General features: G+C 54.0%; 7 protein-coding genes across 7 annotated transcripts; 3 read left to right on the forward strand and 4 right to left on the reverse strand.

The window, feature by feature from the left end:
• Nucleotides 1–1,018: 1,018 nt before the first annotated feature.
• Nucleotides 1,019–4,876, forward strand: HMPREF1541_02051 (uncharacterized protein; the record flags this gene model as incomplete). Its single annotated transcript, XM_008716407.1, has 1 exon — nucleotides 1,019–4,876. One exon carries the CDS (start codon nucleotides 1,019–1,021, stop codon nucleotides 4,874–4,876), a length of 3,858 nt encoding a protein of 1,285 aa, XP_008714629.1.
• Nucleotides 4,877–6,423: 1,547 nt separating this feature from the next.
• Nucleotides 6,424–7,381, reverse strand: HMPREF1541_02052 (uncharacterized protein; the record flags this gene model as incomplete). Its single annotated transcript, XM_008716408.1, has 2 exons — nucleotides 6,424–7,270; nucleotides 7,323–7,381. The coding sequence occupies 2 exons, from the start codon at nucleotides 7,379–7,381 to the stop codon at nucleotides 6,424–6,426; spliced, it is 906 nt and encodes a 301-aa protein (XP_008714630.1).
• Nucleotides 7,382–8,975: 1,594 nt separating this feature from the next.
• On the reverse strand, nucleotides 8,976–10,295 carry HMPREF1541_02053 (uncharacterized protein; the record flags this gene model as incomplete). The annotated part of the gene is made up of 1 exon (XM_008716409.1): nucleotides 8,976–10,295. The coding sequence occupies one exon, from the start codon at nucleotides 10,293–10,295 to the stop codon at nucleotides 8,976–8,978; it is 1,320 nt and encodes a 439-aa protein (XP_008714631.1).
• A 483-nt stretch (nucleotides 10,296–10,778) lies between these two features.
• Nucleotides 10,779–12,686, reverse strand: HMPREF1541_02054 (uncharacterized protein; the record flags this gene model as incomplete). The annotated part of the gene is made up of 1 exon (XM_008716410.1): nucleotides 10,779–12,686. One exon carries the CDS (start codon nucleotides 12,684–12,686, stop codon nucleotides 10,779–10,781), a length of 1,908 nt encoding a protein of 635 aa, XP_008714632.1.
• Nucleotides 12,687–13,515: 829 nt separating this feature from the next.
• On the reverse strand, nucleotides 13,516–15,563 carry HMPREF1541_02055 (uncharacterized protein; the record flags this gene model as incomplete). The annotated part of the gene is made up of 2 exons (XM_008716411.1): nucleotides 13,516–15,264; nucleotides 15,312–15,563. The coding sequence occupies 2 exons, from the start codon at nucleotides 15,561–15,563 to the stop codon at nucleotides 13,516–13,518; spliced, it is 2,001 nt and encodes a 666-aa protein (XP_008714633.1).
• Nucleotides 15,564–16,228: 665 nt separating this feature from the next.
• On the forward strand, nucleotides 16,229–17,118 carry HMPREF1541_02056 (uncharacterized protein; the record flags this gene model as incomplete). The annotated part of the gene is made up of 2 exons (XM_008716412.1): nucleotides 16,229–16,286; nucleotides 16,337–17,118. 2 exons carry the CDS (start codon nucleotides 16,229–16,231, stop codon nucleotides 17,116–17,118), a joined length of 840 nt encoding a protein of 279 aa, XP_008714634.1.
• A 1,114-nt stretch (nucleotides 17,119–18,232) lies between these two features.
• Nucleotides 18,233–19,634, forward strand: HMPREF1541_02057 (uncharacterized protein; the record flags this gene model as incomplete). Its single annotated transcript, XM_008716413.1, has 2 exons — nucleotides 18,233–18,247; nucleotides 18,303–19,634. The coding sequence occupies 2 exons, from the start codon at nucleotides 18,233–18,235 to the stop codon at nucleotides 19,632–19,634; spliced, it is 1,347 nt and encodes a 448-aa protein (XP_008714635.1).
• Between the last annotated feature and the right edge of the window lie 584 nt (nucleotides 19,635–20,218).

The following is a 20,218-nucleotide window of genomic DNA, read 5'->3' on the forward strand; positions in this document are numbered from 1 at the left end:
GTGAATTCCGTCTGGACTGAGATCGAACAGTGCAACCGCGACCGTCTTCACCTCGTCGTTTTCAGTATCCAATTAGGTGACAGCAAAATCATGTGGCAACCCCCACGGGCTTAGGGCACCGGATCTGCGATCTCCCAGGCATCCAATTCCTCGCGTGCAGGCCTGATGCGCATGTCGAGGGCCTAGAATGGCATCGACTACCCCTAATTTTGCGGTTCCGGGGTCCAAGTGCTCCACTGCTTCGGCAATAGTAGATCACGATCGTGGCCGCCACATTTCAGTCTCCGATCCGGGGCTCGTCGGCTTGAATGGGCGAATTCACAAAGTGCGCACTGTTCCGAGGCGTCGAGCGTGTCAATTGTGTCATTGGCAGACGTCCAAGCAACGCTTGAGGCTCCGAACTACAGCTTCCTCTTCGTATACGCGGCGTCGATTATGCTCAGAGACTCTGACACGGACCTATTGACATTAAACCTCTGCCAATAATCCGTGCGCCTCAGCCCCTCTCGTCAGAGGCGGCCGCAGATACTTGAGCCTCCTACGCAAGGCCCAATCTCCTCCACCGCCCGTTCACCACCGTCGACGTTCGCACCACGACTCGTCCCTATCGCGCACCGATGCGACTCCGTACATGAATTCGTTGCAATTCTCCTCATCTTCCTCTGCCTCCCTGAACAAGCGTCGGCGTCCTCGACCGCGTGCACATCATCACTCCGATCCAGACCTGCCGAAGCACAAGCGACCTTTATCTCGAGATAGTCCTTCCTCTAGTCAGTCGTTCGACCCATATTACCCGTCGTCGAAAAGGGTCAAAATACCCTCTGAGCGATTCGTCCAATGTCCCTCTGATGATGCACGCGACGTGAGACGAGGCAGATTTCTCCTTGCCCGCGACCGCGGCGGTGGTGCAGCAGTCCGAAGGCACAGGTCTTCTTCACCGGGCCAATCCTCCTTTGCCGAGGCTGCGTCTCATATGCTCGGCCGCGCTGAAGAGACGGGCGGCAATCGAACAGTCACTATGGCAAGAGGCGCCCCCAGGAGCGCCTCTCCAGCCAGGTCTTCACCCGCGCCGAGTTTTCGAATAAGCAGTGATCATACCCCGAGAGGGAGGGCCGTCTCTGATTCGAAAACACTGCACGGCGCCCAGGTACTCGACTCCGTTGGTCTTGTAGAGTTCCTGCAACAAGATGATCGGCCCGTCCTTGTCATCGATCTTTTTGACGATGTCAACACAAGCACGAAGGAACTCGCGCCCGTTTTCGTCAACGTCGCTTTGAAATCGAAGAGAGTGCTTTACGATGCCGTCTGTGGAGTATCAGAAGACCCAAGTATGTCAGCCGTATTCGGAACACCTTTTGTCGATTTCAAGTCATGGGCTCTCAGCCAACTGATAGAGAGCGAAACTGTACGGACGTTTCCCTTTGCTGGTACGCTGTGGAAGGCATCTGTTATACAACAAAGATTAAAAGTCATAACTGGTAGTAACGATCCGCTACCGGCATCTTCCCAGGAAGCAAGAACACCGTCCATTATGCAGCCTCAGAATGGCTATTTTTCATCAAAAGGTTCCGATCGGTCAGCAGGCTACTTCGACTATCCTTCTCCAGCTGTAAAGCCGAAGCTCAACACGGCGAGCTTAGCAAGCAGCGATGTGATCGGACCTAGGTCGCCAAGAACTCCTGTTGATGCCACCCCAACACCAAGCGGTGATATCGGCCATTCCGAACTACTGTTGGGCACACTGTCTCCTGGCGCTGAACAGAGAACCTTGCTGGCTTCGACAAACGCAGAGACGTCGGGTATCAGAGGTGCAGTGGGATCTGAAGGCGGGTCTTTTGATTGGACAAGGCTGCCTCTGGGACCGCAACTCCCTGCTCACATTCAATTTGCAAGAGGAATCGATTGGTCAAAAACCAGCCTGGGCAGTATTGATACCTGGGCTTCAGATCTCAGAGGAATGTGTAATCTCATCATGGCTAGTCCCCATCCTGCAGCCATGTACTGGGGTAGAGATCACGTGGCCATCTATAATGAGCCCTACATCCTGCTCGCTGGTCAGAAGCACCCAATACTGATGGGGACCCGCTACCGCGATGCGTGGGTAGAGATTTGGGATAAACTGGAGGAAGTGTTCGATAATGCCTACAACCATGCGCAGGCGACCATGAAAGATGACGACTGCCTCTTCATCGTAAGGAATGGGTTTCTTGAAGAGACGTATTTCTCGTGGAGTATTATCCCGCTCATCGGCAACGATGGCAACGTTGTCGGCCTCTACAACCCAGCTTTCGAAAAGACTCGGAGGAAAGTGGCAGAGCGCAGAATGTTGACCTTGCGCGAGATCGGTGAAAAGACAGCGACAGCACGACAGGTCGATCACTTTTGGAGTCTGTTGCTAGAAGGCCTGCAGTTCAATGAGCTCGATGCGCCAATGGTCATGATATACTCTCTCAACAATGACCTGGCAGAAGGAGACAGCGCGTCCTCAACATCAAGTAGCGGCGCAGCAAGCAAAACCGCTTATCTACAAGGGACTCTGGGTGTACCAGCAGGGCATCATGCTGCTCCGCCCTCCATTGACCTCAGATCGAGTCAAGCAGGCTTTGCCTGGGCTTTCCGCCAGGCGCTGACGACTGACCGGCCTATAGTACTTCGAAGCGATGATGACACCTTAGATCCAGCGCTCATCGAAGGCATGGAATGGCGAGGGTATGGGGATCCGTCGAGAGTCTTGGTCATCTGCCCAATTCACCCCACAACAGGAGAGTCCACGCTCGGATTTCTTGTGATGGGGACGAACCCACGGCGACCATACGATGAAGATTACGACCTCTTCGTTCAGCTGCTCGGGCGGCAACTAGCTACATCGATAGCTTCGGTCGTTCTCTTTGAAGCTGAGATCAAGAAGAGCGAGAAAGCCGCGCGTCTCGCAGCTCAGGATCGGATCGAACTCAACAATCAATTGGTAGCCAGGACACAAGAGGCTGTAGAGGCCGAGAATAAGTTCACGAGGATGGCCGAACTGGCACCGGTTGGCATGTTTATCGGTGATTCCACCGGTAAATTGGTGCTTGTCAACGATGCTTGGTACGACATCACCTCGTATCCGCGCGATCTACAAGTCGGCAATTTTTGGATTGAGTATGTCTTCAACGACGACAAAGAACATGTACGAGAAGCTTGGCGGGTCATGCTTGCACAAAAGTCTCCTATATCAATCGAGTTTCGCTTCAAAACACCGTGGAAGGACAAGGTCGGCAACATTAGCGCCACCTGGGTTCTTGCGAGCGTTTCGCCCGAAAAAGATGAAGATGGGAACCTCAAGAGAGTCTTTGGCTGCATGACCAATATCAGCTCTCAGAAATTTGCCGAGAGCATACAGACTAAACGGATGGAAGATGCGCTTGAGTTGAAGCGACAGCAGGAAAAGTACATCGACACAACGTCACACGAAATGCGCAACCCTTTGTCGGCCATTTTACAAAGTGCCGATTCCATCACTGGAAGTTTGACGGAGATGATGGCCTCTGGCAACCTTGCGCATGAACAGAGAGAGCTGTTGGACATGACAATCGACTCGGCGCAGACCATCACGCTCTGTGCTCAGCATCAGAAACGGATAGTGGACGATGTCTTGACGCTCTCCAAGCTGGACTCCGCCATGGTTGTTGTCACTCCAATAGACGTCCAGCCTGTCAAAGTCGTTCAGCGAGCGGTAAAGATGTTTGAAGGCGAGTTGTCGACAGCCGACATTGCTTTAGAGTTTCAAGTTGACTCAACATACACCTCCTTGGATATTGACTGGGTTCGAATAGACCCTCACCGACTTTCTCAGGTCCTGATCAACCTCACGACCAATGCCATCAAGTTCACAACGACCCAAGAGAAACGCACTATAAACATGTACGTGGGAGCTTCCATCGAAAAGCCGTCCACCGAAGACAAGTGGGGCCTCACATATATCCCATCGCGGATCAGTAAAGACCGAGACGTGACCGCTGCCGCCGAGTGGGGTCTGGGAGAGATGGTGTACCTCCATTTTGCAGTCGAAGATACCGGCCGCGGCCTCGATGACGCTGAGAAGAAGCAGCTCTTCCAGCGCTTCTCGCAAGCCAACCCCCGAACTCACATCTCTTACGGTGGTTCTGGCCTGGGCCTTTTCATCTCCCGCGAGCTTGTCGAACTGCAAGGTGGTGAAATTGGCGTGGCATCTGAGCCCGGCAAAGGCAGCACCTTCGCATTCTACATCAAGGCCCGCCGGTCCCAGCGGCCCACACAGGTTCTTGACGGCGAGACAGGGCCTGTCAGCGCCGGCGTCCAATTTCGCAAAGCTTCCAAGAGCAAGACCCAACATCGACCTCAAAAGCCGTCGATTGCGGCACCGTCGTCTCCAGCAAGGCCTGTCGCCCAAGAAAGCCTGAACGTCCTAGTCGTAGAGGACAACCTGATCAACCAAAAAGTCCTCGCAACGCAGTTGCGAAAAATCGGTTGTGTCGTGCACGTTGCCAACCATGGTGAAGAAGCCATCGACCAGATCAAGCTGTCTCAATACTGGGTGTCCCAAACCCGCAGCAGTGCGACCGGCAACGCCGCGACGGTCATCGACGTTGTTCTCATGGACCTAGAGATGCCGATTATGGACGGCCAGACCTGCGCTCGAGAACTGCGGAAGATGCAGCTGGACGGTCGCATCCGCGGCCACGTCCCCGTCATTGCGGTCACGGCGAACGCACGAGAGGAGCAGATACTCATGGCACGCCAGAGCGGCATTGACGACGTCGTCTGTAAGCCGTTCAGAATCGTCGAGCTCGTGCCTAAGATGAAGGAGGTGCTCGGCCGCCTCAAGGGGCTGGAAGAGCCAAGCAGTGCGCTGTGATAGGAGCAAGAAGCTCGCATACTCTAGAGGCGAGTGGAAAATCATCATGTACGAACAACGGCCGGCTGCCGAAAATGGGCAACCAGTAGTCAGCGGCGCAAAAATAGACGCTGTGTAGACACGAAGGAACGTTGCATGAGCACGAGCCAGAGAGATTGCCCCAGCCCGAGCATTCAGGCACCGGGGGCTGGCTTCCGCAACGCAGCGGCGCTCGAGAGACCTCGCGCGACGAAGATACGACGACGACGACGCTACAATCAGATGTACGATCACGATCACGGTCATGGTTCACAGTCATGAAATATGACTCAGATATATACTGAATGCATATACAGAAGTGCGCGCACCTACTACCTACGTACCCAGCCCGAGATGAGTTACCTGGTAGCGTAGCAGTAGGATAACCTCAAGCCACGTAGCTTAGAGATCTGGCTCCAAGGGTTGCCCCTAGATGAATGAAACAGAACCAGAAGGAGTAGAAGCAGACTCGAATGAAAGTTGGTCTTCAGGTACTTGTAATTAATTACAGGGTTGGTGGTCCTGGACCCCAGCCACAGTCACTACTATAGTAGATTCAAGGCTCCTACTGTATAAATGTACATCACGACCGCTTTTGCCTTTTTCCTTTTTCCTTTTTCCTTGTGCCTTTTGCCTTTTCCTTTTTCACTTCTGTCTTCTTCTTCTCATGACATGACATGACATGAGGTGAGCAGTTGAAGCAGATACTTGTAGCAGCGGAGGACGCATCGTGGCTGACTCCTGCTGTTTGTAGGGGGAAGAGATTAAGGTCCCTATGAGGAGGTAGAGGTAGATGAAGACGAACGATGGAAATCTTCCCGATCTCTGTGCCGTGCATCCGGCCCCCCCTTTGCCCCCCCGGTTTTCCCCTGTGTGCTCATACCGTAGAATTTGTAGGGTTGCCCCGTCTGTCCCTCTGGAAGCGTCGTGCTGCTTGCGCGGCCTTGCTTCCGAATTTGACATAATGAGGAGCTTTGATGGAGTCGATTGGCAGCCAGCCGGCGTCGGCGTGTTGAGGGGGAGGGTGTGTAAGAGGCGGCGATGGAGGAAGAGTTCGCCCCGGCTCTACCCCTTCAGCGAAGGACAGCACCCCGGCCTCCCGCCGCAACACGTAGGTTTGAGGATAGCGTTGCTCGCTTCAGCTGCCACTTTGACTTGAGCCGTACGAGCCCCTCCAAGAGATGCGGACTCCTCCATGCTATACTGCGGGCTCGACGTGTAGCTTTGACCACGATGTTTGGAGCCGGTAGTACCGGACTTTGGACAGCGCCTGCAGGTGCGCTCACTCTTCGGCTCGAGGTCGATTGCAAAGCATACGGGCCGGGTCATTGTTGGCGTAATGCTGGTGAGCGCTGACACGGCCGTTGGTTGCAGCGAGGATGAATGAATAGCTACCACAGCACAAGCGCGAGGGCTAGGTGAGTTCGGTGTGCCGGGGATGTCTCGCGGCAGGACGATCGCACCCCGACAACGTCTGATGTGTGGAACTTTTGTGAGTCCAAGTCGATCAATGCTGGGGAGTATTCAAATCACTCCTCCATCTTGATCTGCAGGCCCACCTCCATCGGAGGCCTGAGGTTCGCATATCTATCAATCGAAGGGGCAGGCGTCACAACGCCATCCCTGGCAAACCCCTCAATCTCCGGACTCTTACTCGGCGTCCGACTCTCATAGCCCATAGGTCTGTGACTCCCAATAGCATCCTCCCACGCCCACTTCCACTCCCTAAGCCTTTCGTCCGTCCACAAGAATTCTTTCAGCGTCTTCTCCATGCGCGACCACCTTGTGCTCTGCCTGAAACGCAGAACCGTGTGGTGGAAGAAATCGACGCGCGAGCCTTGTGTGAGGTGGTCTTGCAGAACGGAGAAGCACATGACGATCCAGAGCAGGGAGGGGTGCTCGTAGTTGAAGAAGGTGTATTGGGCCAGCTCGGCGAGTAGGGACATGAGGGATTCGTCGTAGAAGGTCGTGCGGGAGGCCGGGGGTTGTGATTGGACGGTGTAGGCGAGGAGGCCACCAACAATCATACGTTCCGGTTCGGGCATCGAGGTCGATTTGAGGAGCTGCAGGCATTTGTCGGCGGTGTAGAGGCGTTTTCTGCTGGGCGAGGAGGTGGAGTTGTTGGGCTGCTGGGTGCGCTGGGCGAGGTCTTGCTCGTGTACGTCCACGAGAAGATCGATGGTTTGGACGCTGAGTGTGCGCGCCAGGGCCATGTCGCTGAAGCCGAAAGGGAGCTTGGAGATGGTAGCGGAGAGATCGGTGGGGAATGGGTGTGTGGGATAATCTAGCTTGAGGCTTGTGGTGGTCTCTTCAGTCGGGTTTGGGGACGATGCTGGAGTCTGGGTTTTGGTCTGGAACTTCACGAAGGAAGTGACGCTGATATTGCTGGTCAGTAGAACACTCGAAGCGCAAGACCAAAATTACTGACGTCTCGATGGCTTGCTTCAGACTGCCACTCCAACCCAATGTATCTAGACCTCCACGCATATTGACCAGCGCCCATAAGCCGTCCAGATGGGCTTGATGTTGATCATGTTCGGAGAAGAAGAACTGTCCGTTAGTTTCAATTCAAAGTAGGCCGTTCGGTGTCCTTACATGTGTGCCCATGATTGAGATGATAATGTGAAAGGTGAGGTCCTCGAGCCGCCTATTAGGATCCGCAAGCCGTTGCTGAAGGTGGTCAAGGGCTCGGCCGTGATGAAGCATCACTTCTTTGTTCGGCTTCCGAGCTCCAGCACTGACTATGGAGCTGGCTTCTACCTGGGCGACGGTGGCTTCGAACATGCCAACGTCGCTGATGACGAGTTGGAAGTAATCATGTGCGAGCTTTTCTATGCCGGGTATGGACTGGAACGGTCTCAGGACTCGCTCAGGAATGAATACTTGGACGACTGCGAAGTGTAAGTTTCGATAATCCTGTCCAGCCTAACACCTACAATTGTCTACAGCCTGGGGAACACAGTCCCTTGGTTCGACGGGAAAGGAGTTGAAAGGGTCTCCTCGCATGCCGCCAACAAGGGCGGTGGAAAGCCATGCTTTGACGAGGGCTTGGTCACCTTCGCCATCGGATTGCTTTCGTCTGCGGCGTCTGCTGGACGCAGCAGTGGGCTTATAATGCTTCTCGAGGTTAGGCAAGCGCAAACAGGATCTTGAGGTTAGTGGGCTCACTCGGAAGATCAGGAAGCCGTCATCTCGGGAGTTGGTTGTTTGGCGCTGAAAGGTTCTCAGGACGCTGAAGTCCCGCGACAAGGGCCTAGAGGTTGTCCTCTGAGAGACAAGATCGGCTGGGTTGGTAAGGGAGGTCGCACGGCTCGAAGCACAGCTGGTGGAATAGTTGGACAGGATATCTTCATTCAGATCCGCTTCGTCGATCATGAGTGCTAAGAATAGATGCGGAAGGACGGTAGGTTCATGAACTCAACACTGTGTACCGGTATTTGCGTAAAGAGGCTCTGGACATGTCGCGGTTCGATGATAGCAAACGCTTTCGTTACTTTGCGTCGTCGCCAGCACAAGGGAGTCAATCGTTGCCGGTCGCTGCCGCGAGCTTATATGATAGTTGTTATCGGCGATCAGGGCTAAAGAGAGCAAAGCGCCAGTCATCCGGTGTGGCGAAGCGAGAAATACGAGCGAGCAGCACGCGTCTTAGGGCTGTCGCGGATCTCGGATCTAGTCTGCTTAAGAACAGGTGAGCCTGCAGTGCAGTGGGTGAGGTACAAAGACGCAGGGATCGGGCGGCCGGGGGTTTACGGGTGCAGTCGGCTATGAAATTGTCAACTAAGCCACCTGGCAACGTGGAACAAACAGCAGGAGTTCAATGCTGCCAAACCCAGCCCTATGCTTATAATGTCATGTATTCACTCTTAGCCGACACAGCTCTTCACGCAGCTTCGGCGGCCGCCGCTTCGGGCAAGTGTTTGGAGATTGTCTCTTTGCGCAGTCGGCGCTGGAGCTGTGGGAGGTGCTTGGGTAAGCAACAGCAAGATGGTTCTAGCGGCGGCGGACGGTGTTTGAGCGGTCACGTTCGGAGGACTCACGTTCTGGGGGTAACCGAGAACATCATTACTATTGCACCGTTGGACTACGACCAATTGCTACCATACGACGAGGCCTGCACGCCCTCGCCGTAGCCCTCGTCATCGTTATCGTCGACAATCTCAATCTTGGACGCCAGGGCTTGCTGTGCTTCCTTCATCATCTCTTGCATTTGTTCATTCATCCGCCGTATCGAATCGTCCTGCTTCTGGCTGCGCTTATGCAACTTCTTCTCAAACTTGACCACGTCCGGTGAGCGAGGCGTACTCATACTGCTCTCACGGCGTGGGGACGCTATAGATGACCTTGACCTTTTATGCTGCGGCTGGTCGGATCCGGACGACTGTGGTCGCTCCTGTGCTATTGAGGCTCTGCCGTTGAGTGATGCTCGTGGCGATGCAAATGAGGCGCTATTTCGTTGGTGCATTCGTGGTCTGGCACCCGTGGCCCGGGGAGATGGCTTTGCATGCAGGTTTGCCGTACTTGGTCGGGGACGCTTACGAGCCGGGCTGCTTTCTGCATCGCGCATAGCGGGTGCGTCAACCATAACCCAATTTGACTTGAGAGCCGATGTCCCGCCCCAGTCATTGCATGTTGTAGGAGTTGGTAGTTGTTCGTCGACTTCCGGTCTGGGTTGATAGCCTTCTTCATCGTTCGGGAAGCTCCCAGGAACAGGCGTCGAGCATGATCCCTCATACTTGTCGTCAAAGACGTCTTTCCGGCTAGAGAGCTTAGCTGGGTCGCCAGGCACCACCAGTGGCGTGCCCACATCCATACTGTAGCCAGCTCCCGGTCCTGCATGGAACCCATTGAACGCCATGGTCCAGCAAAAGTTGATGGCCTTGCCAGCTATGCCCCCCGTGAGCTGCCACACGGCCCGTCCCCAGCCATTATTGTTTGAGGGTGAAAGTCGACGTCGCTTCCCACCAACCTCCGATCCCGGGGTACACGGAAAGTAGCTATCAGAGTGTTGCATAGGCGGATGCGCAAAACGGCTGGGTCTCAGATCCTTCTCATAATCGAAGGAGCCCTCCTCTTCTCTCGTAAATCGGTCGGCCGTGGGTGTGCCTCCTGCATATACGTATTGCGTGCTAACGAGCGGCGCAGGACTCGGAGCATCGAGGGAAAAGGTTGAAGTGGAGGAGAGAGCCGCTCGGGAGGTTCGCGGAGTTGTTGAACTGCTCGAGTTGTTGCGTACACCGCCTCGGGGCCTTTTTCGCGTCTCTTTCGCCGGTGACGAGGTTCTGGACCGAGAGCGCACTGATTGCGACAAGGTGGACGATGCCGAAGGGCTCGGTGGAATATAGAATGATGCCCTTGCTGTTGGCTGATCTAATCTCGCACGTTCGTGAAAGGAGCCTGGCATGGCGAATGTGGCCGCCATCCTCTACGGCTGCGGTGAGTGATCAAGTCAGGTATGCACTGACCCACGTCACGTTCTCGAGCTTTGGCTTTGCAGTCGATGCTGGTGGATGATGGCGGTGTCGGAGCGCAAGCCACAGTGACATGAACCAAGTCTCGCTGTCGGTGATAATGTTTAATGCCAGGCAACCAATTACTGTTTACTGCTTGGATTAGGCTTAGTGCGGGCGTGGCCACTCGACGTACCCCTACCGGGGCTTCATCGGAGCGAGTCTTTGCATGCAGACAACAATCGTGTCCAGATGTCCCACTGTCTGATAGACAGCGCCCTAAAATGCCACAAAGATGCTTGGTCATGACGGAACTTCAAGTGTGCCGCTCTGGTCGCCTCGACAGTCACCTAAACCCCGGGTAGACTCATATTCGCTGCTTGCATATTCCTCCAACGTCTATATGCACAACCGTCCAAGTACTTCTCGGGCCTACATCAGTATCTCAACCACACAAACTGATGGGGCTTCAATTCTATACCCTCTCTCAGCGCCACATCGTACCCAGTCACCAGATCTCTCGCACTGGGTGGCAAACCCATGAACCGATCCCGCCCCACCCACTGTCCGTAATCGCTGAAGTTGCACAAACACAACACCGTCGAACCGGTGCCGGGCCGTTGATATCCCAGAACCGTCTCATTCCCTGTGAAGAACCCCACCGCTCTACCTCCCGCCAATTCCTCGGTCGATTTCCTCAAGGCGATCAAGTGCTTCATGCCTTTGTAGATCTGCCCGGGGATCGTACTTTCATCGTGCCGCTCATGATATCGTTGCTCCGGATAGCTTGGGCGATTCACCCATCGACTATCGTCCATCTTGCTCTGATCATTCAGGTAGCTGTAGTCATTGAGCTGTCCCACCTCATCTCCGAGGTATATCAGCGGGATCCCGCCCGTACTCATCGCAATGCTGTATGCCAGCAGTATTCGATCGATGGCGTGGCCCTGCATGCTTTCCAGCCCCGCTAGACTGGCGGTGGTCCCCGAAATCCGACAGTCGCCTGTGCGCGGGTTATCCTGAAATGGTACACCGCGCGCAAAGCTGCCAGGGTGACGATTCACGAAGAATGCATTCAAGAACTTGCGGTGACTCCCACCATCCTTGCCCAGCTCCTTCGCGTCCTCATCGGAGAATGTCCACCCAATGTCATCGTGCGACCGGACGTAATTGACCCACGCGCAGCCCCGCGTAATGTTGTGTCTGCGTTCGATTGCCTGCGATAGCATACTCGCATCGCGAGTTGCGAGAGCTTCCCAAGTGAGGGCCATCTGCAGAGGATTATACGATAGCTGGCACTCGTAGCGGTCGATGTATTGCACCACAAAGTCAGGGTGTACGATCGCCTCACTCTTGAAGAGGACAGAGGGGGCCGCAATCCGACACAGAGCGTTGAAGGCGCGAAGCAGTTTATGGACTTCGGGCAGATTTTCGCAGTCGGTGTTCATCTGCTTCCACATGAATGCAACAGCATCCATGCGAAAGAAATCCACGCCTAGATTGGCGAGAAACAGCATCTCGGCAGCCATAGAGCGGAAAACGGTTGGATTAGAATAGTTAAGGTCCCACTGGAAGTGGTAGAAAGTACTCCAGATGTATCGTCCATCGGCTAGCTGTATGAAGGAGCCAGGATGATCGTCGGGGAAGATCTCACGCGTGCAGCGCTCAAAGGCCGAGGGCACGTTGCGGTCGGGGAAGACCCAGTACATGGCAGAGTGCTCAGGATCGCCTTCAGCAGCCTTCTTGGCCCAGCGATGCTCGTTGGACGTGTGGTTGAAGACAAGATCCAGGACAAGGGATATGCCAGCTTTGCGCAGCTCAGTCGCCAGCTCTTTCAGCTGATTGATGTCACCGAGCTCAGGGTCGACATCGCGGTACGAGGACACGGCGTAGCCACCATCCGAGAACGGCTTGGGCGCAAGGAAGAGTGGCATGAGGTGTAAGTAGGTGAGGCCCAGCTCTTGGAAGTATGGTATGCGGGCTTTAATGCCTTCAAAGTCCTTGCCATACTGCTTGACGTAGCAGACACCACCAAGCATCTTGTTAGACATGTACCACTCTGGGTCTAACTCGCGGGCCTTGTCAAGATCGCGTAGCTCGGGAGCTCGAGCTTGCCAGGACGTGCCGCACATTGTTATGAGGTCCACAAGCTGATCAAGACAGTCATGACGGTACCCATACAGCTCGGCGAAGATAGCAAAGACAGTGATGAAGTTCATATCGAGCCTTTCAAAGAAGTCGACATCGTCGAGGATCTGTTGTCCCGCGCTTGTCTTACGTAGTTCTTGTAGAACATACGCCTTTGCAGCGCGAGCCTGTTGCTCGATCGAGAGACTGTTGCTCATATTGCTTGTTGCAGCAAAATAAGCAGGACCTGGAGGAAAAAATGAGGCAGCTCAACAGCACGCGCCGCAGTGTTCGGTACTTTGCTTTTGAAGGCAATTGGTAGCTCCCCACCTAGATCCGAGCTCGTCGGCCACAATCTCGGTCAAATACGGTTTGCCTATTCGGTTAGAACACGCTCTTTGACACAAGATCAAGGCTACGGCAGCGGACTTGCTCACAGCTGGGGGAGCTGCTGGACAGACGACTGCTCTTGGAATTCTGCAACACAACTGCAGCTGAGCTTCCCATGCTTTCTTCGTAACAAAACGTATGCCGTCGTGGAGAAATCGGGGATGACCACCCCGCAGATATGCACGATGGCGATGTCATGCAAGCGCTTCCGGGCTCCATTGACACGGCCCCTTAGCTGAAAATGGGCTTAGCACGATCTCTATAAGGGTGATTGTCGGGCCCAAGCGAGGGGAATTTGGCCGTCTGCAGGCGGCAAGTTTGGCCGAGTACCAAGAACTGACCGCAGCAGTGTTGTAGACGAGAAACCACAGTTCGATTCCGCTCATCTTGCGTACCTAGTACCTTGAGTGACACCGCGAACCCGGGCAATGGCTGTCTGAACGGGTCGTGTCTTGCGGTCGATGTGGCTTTGAAAGGTAGTCTTCATGCTTGCGTACTAAACACATGCATGTCGCGGCACTTTCGTCGCGGCGGCCTCAAGTAGCCGAGAACTTCTCTTGCCGGCCTCTTGTAATTTGCTGTTGTTGTGCTCACAGCACTTGGGATATAGGCTTGATACATTAGAAATGCCCTCTGGGCCAACTTATTGGTGCAGCCTCAGCGACTGGAGTCGCTCGCATCTTCATCACTGAGACTGAGATGACCTGCTCTCATTGCTAGAATACCGTCATCTTCGAGCACACTGCGATCCGGAGACATCATAGGCGACTGCGCGATCTTCGGTCGTGACTTGAAGACGGAAGAGTATTCGACGTTTTCATCGAAAAGCTTTTCTCTGGGCGTGGAGCCGTTGGATCCTGGCGTTTGCGTCCTCCATTGCGCACTCGTCCGGCGAGGTGTCTCGAAGGGATCGACCGGATAGAGCTGTGACACTCGGGAGCCTTTGGACCTGCGTCTGTCGGACTTGAGATCGGAGATGGTGGTCAGGAGGGACATTGACTTCCTCGTGCGTTCCAACAGATTTCCAGAATTATCAACTACGCCAGACAGTGTAGGCTGAGCCTCGGCTTCGTGCTCGTCCACTTCAGCAATCTTGTTGACAGGACTGATCGCCACGTTCTCGATGTCCCGAAGTGCGCCAGCTAGTGACATTCGGGTACGTTCTTGTAAGGTGAAGCGCTGCTTGGGGATCGGTGTCTCGATTGGTGACAAGCCGTCCGATGCCTCGGCCTCGCGTACATGCGAGACGGGAGGCGGAGTCTCGGATGAGTGATCTGGTATAGGCGGGCTTGAAGCCAGCCACGAGCACTCAGAAGGCTCGCCAGAGTCGGTAATCTGCACTACTGGTGTTGGTCGCACACTGATTTCGTCGCTCATTGGAAGGTGCGATCTCTCGACATAGGATGCACTACTCGATTCCTGTTGTGCAAAAGGCCTCGTCGGAGGATTTGCCAAATGTCTGGCTTCGTTCTCGGTCAAATTCTCCTCAAGCGTCGTTGTCTTCGGGCCATGTGTACTCCCTTTCCCCAACGGAGACGGTGAGCTTGTGCGCTTCTGGGGTCTGTCATCAGATCGGCGCATTACGTTGGTTGCCATCTCATTCCTGAAGCGTTGCAAAAGATCGTCGTGGAGTTTTTGTGTTGTACTCCTTGAGCCGCGTCGAGTGTCTTCGGAGACTATAGACGCTTGTAGCGCCCCGTGCCGCTCGAAACGAGGGAGAATGCGTGCAGGTGGGTTCGGGATGGGTGGAGACTTGACTCTTGACTGAATCGATGGCAACGTCTTCTTGAAGGCCTGCAACTCCTTCAGTCGCTCTTCTTGACTGCTGGCAAGACTCTGAAGATTGTGGAGGGCGACTTCAGCACTGCTGTGACTAGCCTGGGAACTCGTTTCTGGTACAGAGCCTCTCAGTAAAGCAGTAACCCATCTACTGTCAGCTGTCCATGCGTCTCTCAAAAGGCGCTCAATATCATCATGTATGCGACTATCAGTAGCCTGATGACGTTGAAGTCGGCCTTTGAGGTCCGCCAGTCGTTCTTTTCTTGCTGATATGTGTCGTTCATGTTCATCTAGCTTGGCGACAAGGCCACGCCTTTGGTCTAGTTGCGCTCCTAAAGTCACTCGATGCGCAATGATGAGAGGGAGACAGGTACGGTCGTCGGTCTCTTCCACGCTGGTGACGCCATCCCTGTGATTCTGTAAGTGCTTCCGCAGGACCACCATGGCAAAGGTCGACAAGAGCTCCTCGAATTTTTCTCCCTTGCACTCATCGAGGGTTGTCTTCCGCAGAACAACATCTCTGCTGAATATGCCCGACTTTTTGGCGTCGGTCAGAACTCGCAGCAAAGCAGCGCGTAGGTTCTGCGACTGGAGATGGCTTTGTGGAGGGAAAAATGGACGAAGTTTCTAGACGTATCAGTAGAACAGTACAACCTCAACATGATAGTACCTACATCGCGCGAGAGCTGTGGATCATACAACTCGAACAGCCTGAAGAGGCTCCATTCAACCGCCCTGACACGTTGCTGAAGATTCTGGGTAGCGGACCGGGTGGAAAACGTCTGAACAGTGATGCCTGGCCAATCATCAAGGACATCCAGATCTAGAAGATGAAGGCATCGGATGAACGTCGAAATGTGACTTCTGCCAGTCCAAGCTCCAGAAGCAGACGTGCCCACTCCTGAAGCAGGCGGGCGTGTTGACATTAGGCTCACCGCATGATCAGACGGCGAGCAGGTTGCTCAAGCGTGTGTAAATGATGTCGATACGCTCTCAATACCCGAAAGACTCCCCCTTTACGTGAAGCGCTAGGAACTCAGCACTGGTTTGGTAGTGCTCATCGGCCCAAAATGTTGCCTAGTCACAGTAGACGTTCAGAGTGAACTTCAAGATGAACGTGTTTGAAGTGGGGTCAGTTTCGAATGGGCAACCAATCACTCGTTGACGAATCAGATGAGCCAGAACTGAGCAGAAACGTCTGCGGCAGTGAATAAACCAGCGTAAGAGTACGAGTATCCTTACTGCGTGTTGCGAATACCTTGCAGTGAGGCGTGGAATTTTATCAGCAGAGTTGGGAGGTAATCTGCAGGTATTTTGTCGGTGAGGCGGCTGCAGCTTCCAATCATAGGCGTCGCGTTCCTGGCTAGCCCCGGTAATTGTATCCTTCGCGGGCCAGATCTTAGCCCGAAGAAAGTGATGCGCGGCGGTACGTCACCGAAGCAGGTCACCGTAAACAGTGCGCTTTGCTGGCGTTGACAATTGTTTGCTCCTTGTTTCCTCAACCAGCAATCCTTCTGTCTTACTCTTTAAATTGAGCGTTGGGTCTTTTGTACCGTGAATTTCTTCGGTCAGCGCAGAAAGTTCCATCAAGATGCCAGAGGCGGTTGATCCCAGCACCCCTCCAACAGAGGGCAAAGTGCCCGAGACCGGTAAGCCTGTAACCATGGAGCCCATGGAAGACTCATTGACCGATGTATAGTTCTACAACAAGTACGAGCTATGCCTCATACTTCGTCCCTTCCGAAGCCCGACCCGTGGTCCGTTCGCGCAGTCTTATCGGAGCTGCCCAATCCGCCACAGGAAAATTCTTCGTCGCCTATCGCATTCTTCCACTACCTCGAGCGCCTAAAGGTTGAGAAGCGCGAGGGCTGGAAACGCTTCGGAATTCTACGTGGAGAGTCTATAGCAGACCACATGTATCGAATGTCGTTCATCACGATGCTTGCTCCACCACCTCTAGCCGCACGCCTGGACATTCCCCGCTGTATGAAGATGGCCCTCGTTCACGATATGGCGGAGGGCCTGGTTGGAGATCTCACACCCGTCGATGGCGTACCGAAGGTGGAGAAGAATCGAAGAGAGGCTGAGACCATGGACTGGGTATCGCAGAGCCTGCTGGGCAAGGTCTATGGAGGGGCAGCTGGCCAGGACCTGCGAGCCGTGTGGCAAGAATACGAAGACAGTGAAACTTTGGAGAGCAAATTCGTCCACGATGTTGACAAGATTGAGTTGCTTCTGCAAATGGTGGAATACGAACGCGCCTACGACTGCACCAAGGACTTGTCAGAGTTCTCATGGGTTGAGAGGAAGATCGTCCTTCCAGAGATGCAGACATTGGCTCGGGAAATAGTGAAAGAGCGGAGTGAGTTGTGGGAGAGCAGAGATAAAAAGCCCAGAGATCCGCCAGCGGCTGCGACCATCAAGGAACAGCACGATGAGTACTATGGCTCGGTGAACGGGCACAATGGTACAACTGCATGAGACATCATAGAGTGATGATACCCAAGAACACGAGCACTTTACGGACAGATTCGGCCGACACTGCTGCAGCTTCGTGCCCTTCAACAATTTGTGACCCCCTGCAAATTTGAGCGGGAGCTCCGCATGCCCGATAATCTGGGTAGACTGTGGTGCCGAGCATGTACACTGCCGTTTAAGTCAGCAGGAAGGCAATATGCGTTTGGCACTATCCATTAGCCGGTCATCAGGCGAGCTTGAGGCATCCGCCAGGATCCGGGAGAACAATGACTATGCCAGCCTGAGAGCGCAAAGCACCTGGGCCGCGTACCAGTCTGTCGACCGGCCCCTGAACAGCGCACCGACCGTGGTCCCTCCACACCGCGTCCAGAACAAGACGAAATGTCTTCTTCATAGAGGCTCACATATGCCCAATGTGAGGCTCTCTCTCAGCACGAGCACCAAAAGGAGGAGGGTTTCTGACAAGCATCGGCAAGCTCGGATAGCGGAGGCTAAGTGGGTCCGCCATGACGATCACTATCAACCGTCTTCCACAGCAGCAGTGAGGCCTCGCCCTTTCTATGTCAGATACTTCGTATGCTCACCCGCAATCACCGTGGACTTATCCTCCAAGATGATGGAACCGCGATCTTCATTCGTCGTGAACTCGCTTATGCATACTCTCACCTCTTTCATGTGACCAACACCCCCGGATATCGGCTCCTCTGCTGCAATAACAGGCGGGTTGTCCACGTTCTTGCTTACCATACGTGTCTCGATGCGGTCGCGTGCCACCTCGGCTGTGGCGTTTAAGCTGCCCGAACAGATCCCAGAACAGCATCTCTACGGGTGCGTCGGCGATTGTGGTAATGGCGAAAGCCGTGGCTCTTCCGTTGTGGTGCATTACTCATGGAGCTGATTCAATGGTGATGTGAGTGTCACAGGTACCCCTTCTCATATCAGTTGGTGGCTCCTGTTAGTATCGTTTTTCCTTCCCCCTTTCGCCGAGCCTTTGCATCTTTCTTCCTTTGGCGATTGAGGTGTTCGAGCGAGACCTGCACCACTTCACAGCCAACGGCCACGAGTGAGACAAGGGCTCGTATCTCTGATAAGAGTCTTGCAGCTTGTTGCGAATAGGATGGGGGCAGGTGCGGTGAGTTGAGGACAACGTCCACCCGAACGCACAACACGCGACTGATCTTGCTTAGTACCTTGAGCCACTGGTGGTAGTGATCCTACTTTTTGGCGGAGCCTGGATCAATAGATCCAGGGATAATGTCTTCTCTGCTACTCCTGTGCGTTGGCGCAGTGCGTACGACCCGTTCGACCCGTTCAGCAAAGATGAGAAAGATCTTGACATAGACAATGCTCGTCTCACTGCAGCGAAGCGATCACTTTCTCCCTCCCTGCTATCATCGCAAGAAAGCAAGTGGCGCGACCGCGAGATCTACATCTTCGGATATAGAAGAGTGGTGCAGACTCCCAATACTGCTGTCTTTCGCAATCGCTTTCTGAGCAGAGTGTTGTTCAAATTGCCCTTTCTAGCCGAGGCGTGGTACTGGGCCCTGATTTATTGGGTATACCAGCTCGGTCGGGCGTTCACAGCTGTGACAATTGTCGAAGGAACAGTCCACGTTGCCCGCAAACACGCATTGCAACTTATCGAAATTGAGAAGCGATGGCACGTCTTTTGGGAGCTCCCGATCCAGCAGTTCTTCATGTCGTACCCGACGCTGATGAGGTCGATCAATTGGTTGTATTCATTTATCCATATTCCCGGAACGATTGCGTTTCTAGTCTGGTTGTTTTACTACACCATAACCAGCAACCGGCGTCATGTGCAAGGCTGTCAGTCCGTCGGCTCTCCGGCAGGCCCCTCACTATACGAAGCTCGCCGCAGGACCATGGCTGTCTGCAATCTGTTGGCATTCGTCGTTTTCACCCTATGGCCTTGTATGCCTCCAAGGTTGCTGAGTGACCCCGAGTATCAGGGTGCTGATGCAATTCTGGCACAGAGCTACGGCTTCGTTGACACAGTTCATGGTGCGGAAGGTGCCAGCAGTGTCTGGACCCAGAACAAGTTTTGCAATCAGTATGCTGCCATGCCGTCACTGCACTTTGGCTACTCGCTTTTGGTCGGCATTACGATAATGACCATACCAATGGCGCCAACCCATCGACGTTCGCGAGCGATTCAGCTTCCTCTCTTCAATCAGAGCCACCCGGATCTGGCACCCCGCATTCGTCTGCCACCAGCTAGGCGTCTGGCATGCATTGCAATAGGCTGCGCATACCCAACAGCAATTTTGGTCGCTATTGTTTCAACTGCAAACCATTTCATCCTGGATGCCGTTGCTGGCGCACTGGTGTGCTTCATTGGTTGGAATAGCAATAAAATCCTGCTCAATTTGCTGCCCATCGAGGATTATTTCTTGTGGTGCGTTAGGATACATAAACCCAGCCACCGGCTCTCTGAAGCAGCGGCCCACGAGAAGAGGGCTGGATGGAATCCGAATGGCAACGCCGCAGCTGTCAGGTGAGCCTGGATAGGTGACCATCATAGCAATTCATGAACTCCTTTTTCAGCATCATATCCGCGCCGGATGCCCGGCTAAGAGGTGAGAAGGCATTCGGCACCTCAGACGATGGCAATTGTATAGATGGGGTCCTGCGGGAGTCACGGCCTATATCGCAGGCAATTGTGGTTCTGGAATCGAATCAGCTACTCAGAGCCGAGGAGGGAGTTTCTGCCTGAGGGCGGTCGATAATCTGCATCAAGGAGAGGCAACAAGCAAGTTATGGATGCATAATGCATAAATTCGCGATGGCTTTGCTTTTTTATCATGGGAGCTCAACAATATAAGACCAACGCAATCCCGGATGAAGCTTGACGTGTTCTATCTGTCTGTGCTTGTCTCCTTCCTCAATTGAGCCTGTGATCATGTTTATTCTCTGAGCTGTAGAAGCTTCTGCCGCAGGCCGACTGAACCTACTACAGGTGGCAAATAGAAGGAGGCTGGTAGCAAAGGCTTCATGCTTTGCGCCCGTGAAGCCGGTGACAACGCTGAGGGGATGCCAAGATTGCAACTCCAAAGAGAACTTTCTGAGGCCGGCAGCGCAGTGT

The sequence above is a fragment of the Cyphellophora europaea genome (assembly GCF_000365145.1).
Source record: "Cyphellophora europaea CBS 101466 unplaced genomic scaffold supercont1.2, whole genome shotgun sequence".
Taxonomy (NCBI): Eukaryota; Fungi; Ascomycota; class Eurotiomycetes; order Chaetothyriales; family Cyphellophoraceae; genus Cyphellophora; species Cyphellophora europaea.